Source organism: Sinocyclocheilus anshuiensis, unplaced genomic scaffold (genome assembly GCF_001515605.1).
Source record: "Sinocyclocheilus anshuiensis isolate Anshui unplaced genomic scaffold, SAMN03320099.WGS_v1.1 scaffold1079, whole genome shotgun sequence".
NCBI lineage: Eukaryota > Metazoa > Chordata > Actinopteri > Cypriniformes > Cyprinidae > Sinocyclocheilus > Sinocyclocheilus anshuiensis.
The window spans coordinates 648,444-653,473 of NW_015548207.1; the positions used below are offsets into that span (position 1 = coordinate 648,444).

The 5,030-nt window shown below is 30.3% G+C and overlaps 1 protein-coding gene across 2 annotated transcripts in view; it reads left to right on the forward strand.

Annotated features, from left to right (window-relative positions):
* The window catches only part of LOC107653597 (signal transducer and activator of transcription 1-alpha/beta-like), a 17,654-nt gene that overhangs the window by 1,436 nt on the left and 11,188 nt on the right, over positions 1-5,030 (forward strand). For both annotated transcript variants that reach the window (XM_016440342.1, XM_016440343.1), the window contains exons 2-6: positions 1,411-1,555; positions 3,016-3,166; positions 3,316-3,411; positions 3,679-3,768; positions 3,859-3,937. In XM_016440342.1, coding sequence (XP_016295828.1) covers positions 1,428-1,555; positions 3,016-3,166; positions 3,316-3,411; positions 3,679-3,768; positions 3,859-3,937 — 544 coding nt within the window. In that variant the 5' untranslated portion in view covers positions 1,411-1,427. The remainder of the gene's footprint in view (positions 1-1,410; positions 1,556-3,015; positions 3,167-3,315; positions 3,412-3,678; positions 3,769-3,858; positions 3,938-5,030) is intronic.

The window sequence follows — 5,030 nt, forward strand, 5'->3', positions numbered from 1 at the left end:
AATTTTTCTTTTTTTTGGTTTTTTACATTTTTTCTTTCTTTTTCCCATTTTTTTTTTTTTTTTTTTTTTTTTTGCGTAAAATTTTACTGGAAGTTTTGCTCTCACGTTTGGTTAATGCGTTATATAAATAATACATACTGTATAACCATAAGATTTCACATGTCATTAGAGGATTTTTACTATTTAGAACGCAATGGAAAAACACATAAAAGGCCTTTATATAACTAGGCCATATGTAAACTCTTCTGCAGTTTACATGCGGGCCTTATGAATGCATGCAAAACAATATCATGTGGTCATGAATTCTGTTATATCTAATAATAATATTAATAATAACATCGTGCAATATAGCTATATTATTATTATTATTCATTGATTAATAATAATAACATTATTCAATATAGCTATATTATTTTATTATTATTGATCGATTAATCGATTAATCGATTGATTCCAATTGAGAACAATTTTAAAGCATTAAAAAACCCCACCCACATGTTTACCTAGCTTAGCTGTCTGAATGAGAAAACACTGTAGTCGTCTATTGTACTCATATAAAGCCTTAAAATATATTTATACAAAAACAATACCTCCAAACCCTACCCTACACACACGTGCGGCGCACACGCACATTGTTTTTAAGCATTAATAATAATATAAATATTATGTACAATCTTTTTGACAATACTAATGTTCAGTTACACTGACAGTAATACTTTGTTTCTGCTTTAATGTTATACATAAAATAATCGTACCATAATAAAGCATTCTGTTTAAATGTAAATTAGCATACATATTCAAAATTCTGTTACTCTTATTGTCTTAGTGGTAATTATGCTTAAAACTATGAAAACATTTTCCTAACTAGTGTTGTCAAAAGACCCAGTATTTCGGTACCAAGTCGGTACTAAAAAAATGAAAACGTTACGGTACCAGGTTTTTTTAAGTACCGGTGGTACCGAGTACCCGGTCCTGGTATTGGCACCGAATACTGAAATTTTGGTACCGTGACAACACTATTCCTAACAATCATATAATATTAAAAAATATATATTTTTTAAATATCTCATTTTCTTAAAGCACAAAACACCCACATTCACTACAAGAAAACAATGCATTTTTGAAAATAATAATAATAATAGTAATAATGATACTTAACAGTTAATTAGCAGTTTTACACAAAATGAGCTTTTCATGCAAATTAAAATTTGTCAGTAGCTGCATGATTAGAAACACACACCACACAAAAAAAACTCCATGGCCATAAATTGAGATATAAATCTCATTATCTCATCTGTTGAGGTCTGCTGTTTCTGCTTTTACTGTGATTTCTGTAAAAAAAAAAAAAAAAAGTCTTCACTGTGGCCTGTCTGCTAACAACCATATTTTGTCATGTATTATAACTCTCAGCCCACAGAGTCGCAGAAATGAGTCAGTGGTTGGAGCTTCAACAACTGGATTCAAAGTTTTTGGAACAGGTCGACCAACTGTATGATGACAGCTTTCCAATGGCCATCCGGCAGTACCTCAGCAGCTGGATAGAAAGCCATGACTGGTGCGTACGACCGATTGTGTACCTTTACAACCATGTCAAACACATAACCACAACCTCTTGCAAGTATAATAATGCTAAACTAGGCAACCTGTTGATTCTTAACAGTATTTATTATAAAGTTCAAAATGTAATATTAATCGAAATTATTAATGTATTATAAAAATATGAAAATTGTAAGAAATTTTAAAATGTGCATTAATATTTTAAGGGTAATCAGAATATTAATATTAACATATCAATTAAAATGGTAATATTTAAACATTAAAATATTAATGAATACTTTTTAAGGTGCATATCTTATAAAGGTAATTGATGTTATTAATATTTTAATTAATTTTAATACTTTAATATTATATTAATCAAAAACTAATTAAAATGAGAATATTAATACTTTTAATTTGCATACTCATTTTTAAATGTAATTAGAATATTAATATTAACATAAAATATTTAAAAATTAAAATAATAATGAATACTTTTTAAGGTGCATAAATATTTTTAAAGGTTAATAAAGTTATTAATTCAATTTATTAATATTATTTAATTAACACTTTAATATTACTAATGTTAATATAAATTAAAATATTGTCATTAAAATATGAAAAAAATAATTAATATTTGAAATGTGCAAAAATATGATTAAAGGTAATTACAATTTTAATATTAAAACATGAAAATATGAATAATTACTTTTTTAATGTGCATACATATTTTTAAAGGTAATCAAAATATTTATATTAATTTTATTTAATTAACTTTAACACTAATTAATATTGCTAATGTTAATATAGATTAAAATATTGTCATTAAAATATGAAAAATGTAATTAATATTTTAAATGTGCAAAAATATGATTAAAGGTAATTACAATTTAAATATTAAAACATGAAAATATGACTAATTACTTTTTTAATGTGCATACATATTTTTAAAGGTAATCAAAATATTAATATTAATTATTATTATTATTTTAATTAATATTTTTATTTTTACAGGTTAAGACATCTGCTCTTTACCAAAAAAGCAAAAGTACAGTTTATGGTACATAAGGGCTTCATGTTGAGATCACATGATGTTAATAAACACAAACTTCAGATGAACTTACTTCAAAGTGTGAAATTTTCCAGAAAAATGGCAAATTGTTATGTTCTGCACACGATAAACCTGCGGTAACATCATATAAACGGCATCATTGGTCGTCCAGACCTAGTGAGGGCAACAGAGAGACAAATTCTGCAATATTAGTTGTTTAATAAGAGAAACAAGAATCAGTGCAACATAAACAATTAGTTAGTGCACTTTTAGATACGCCACTTTAAATATTCATTTTCTTATTAAATTTATCTTCCTGATAAAAGAGGGATTATATAGGCACAAATATAGGAATTATGTTAAAAATAGAATTCAATCCAGTTTCATCTTCATTTGGTGTGAATCATCTGTTCTTCGTTCCCTTAAAGGGACCATGTCGCTAATGTGGAGAATGAGTCTTTGGCCACCGTGAGGTTTCATGATCTTTTGACCCAGTTGGATCACCAACACAGCCGCTTCGCGATGGAGAAAGACTTCCTGAACCAGCACAACATCCGCAAGATCAAGAGGAACTTGCAGGTGCCTGTCTGCAACTGGCTACACAATCATTTCCTTTTAGCATTTGTGTCGCAGCCTCTAAATCATTAGGCAATAAATAGGTCCGAAAAAAACAAGTTGCAACATGCAAACGATTGAGTTTGTGAGTTAACACAACCCTTGTGTTTCAGAGCCTCTTCCAAGACAATCCTGTTTCCATGGCGATGATCATCAGTAGGAACCTTAGCGAGGAAAGGAAGATTCTGGCCGCTGCCCAAGTGTCAGAGGTCAGGAATTAATAAACGACAACCACTGATTTCCAACACCAAACTGTGAATTTAAATATGACATTTAAATCTTTATTTAAACCATCTTTTCAGTTCGTTCCATGACTAAAGGAATAGGTCAAGCAAAAACAACTCATCGTCATGTTGTTCCAAATTCACACGACTTTCTTTAATCTGTAAAACACAAAAGGAGGTAGTTCACAATATTGTCCAAGCTGCTCTTTTCCACATAATGACATTAGGTTAGTAATTAGTATTTCGTTGCAGAATCGAACCGAAAACACCCAAAACGATATGATCGTGGAGAAACATCGAGAAATGGATGGAAGGGTGAAAGAGATAAAGATGAAAGTACAGGTGATGTACACAAAAACTATCGCAACTATAAGATATGTCGAATTCTCATAGAAAAGTTGTGTAAAACATCTTTTTCAAATTTCCTATCAGGACACAGAGCAGATTATCAAAAATCTAGAAGACCAGCAAGACGAATACGACTTCAAGAGCAAAACTCATCAAAGCAGAGGTAACACGTTTACAAAAATTGCTTCTTTGTAGACGAAAAAAACAGCTTTATCAAATGTGTGGTCACATTACTGAAATTTGTGCAAAAGTTTTTTATTGCTTATTTTGTTCACAAAAATTAGTTGAACAACAAGTATGACCGTATCTATGGGCAGAACTAGCTAATTATTCGAAAAGTATAGAAACTCAGTATTGTTTATTTTGCTCTCGAAAATGTGTCAAACAGCGGTAACTGTGACTCACCTGAAGTCAGAACCAGCTATTTTTTCATCAAGTTCCGAAAATCAGTATTGCTTATTTCGCTCGTGAAAATTTGTTGAAGAACAGTAAGTGTAACTGCATCTTAGGTCACAACTAGCTAATTATTGGAAAAGTATAGAAACCCAGTATTGCTTATTTTGCGAAAATTCGCCAAACTAGCTAATGTGACGCACCTTGAAGGCACAATATGTAAGATTTTTTTATTAAAATATCCAAAAACCACTAGAACAGTGTTATATATTTTGCTGACTTGTGTACTTACAATATCCCAAATGTTTCGAAGAATGTTTAAATCCAGAGAAATAAGCAATTTTAACTAGTGACACGGACCGTGTCATTGTGTCGTAACCCCTCGATTTCCGGTTTTGTTTTGTAGAAAACATGGAAACACCAAAGACGCTTTAATATGTTGTGCGTTTTATTAGACCGGTGACGACCGCACAGAGTAGCAACTACGCCTTTGTCTATTTGGTTATTTTGAAAACGCGAAAATTACATATTGCGCCTTTAAGTCAGAAGTAGCTATATTTTAAGTACTGAAATTCAGTATTGTTTATTTCGTTTGTGAAAATTCGCCAAACAACAGTAAATATGACTGAACCTTTAGTCAGAACTAGCTTTTCTTCGGCAAGTACCGAAACTTAGTATTACTTATTTCACTCGCAAAAATATGTCAAACAACAGAAAATGTGACGCACTTTAAATCAGAACTAGCTATTTTATTAGACAAGTACTGAAACTCAATATTGCTTATTTCACTCACGAAAATGAGCTGAATGGCAGTAAATGTGACGCACCTTAAATCAGAACTAGCTATTTTTTTTTTTTTTTAG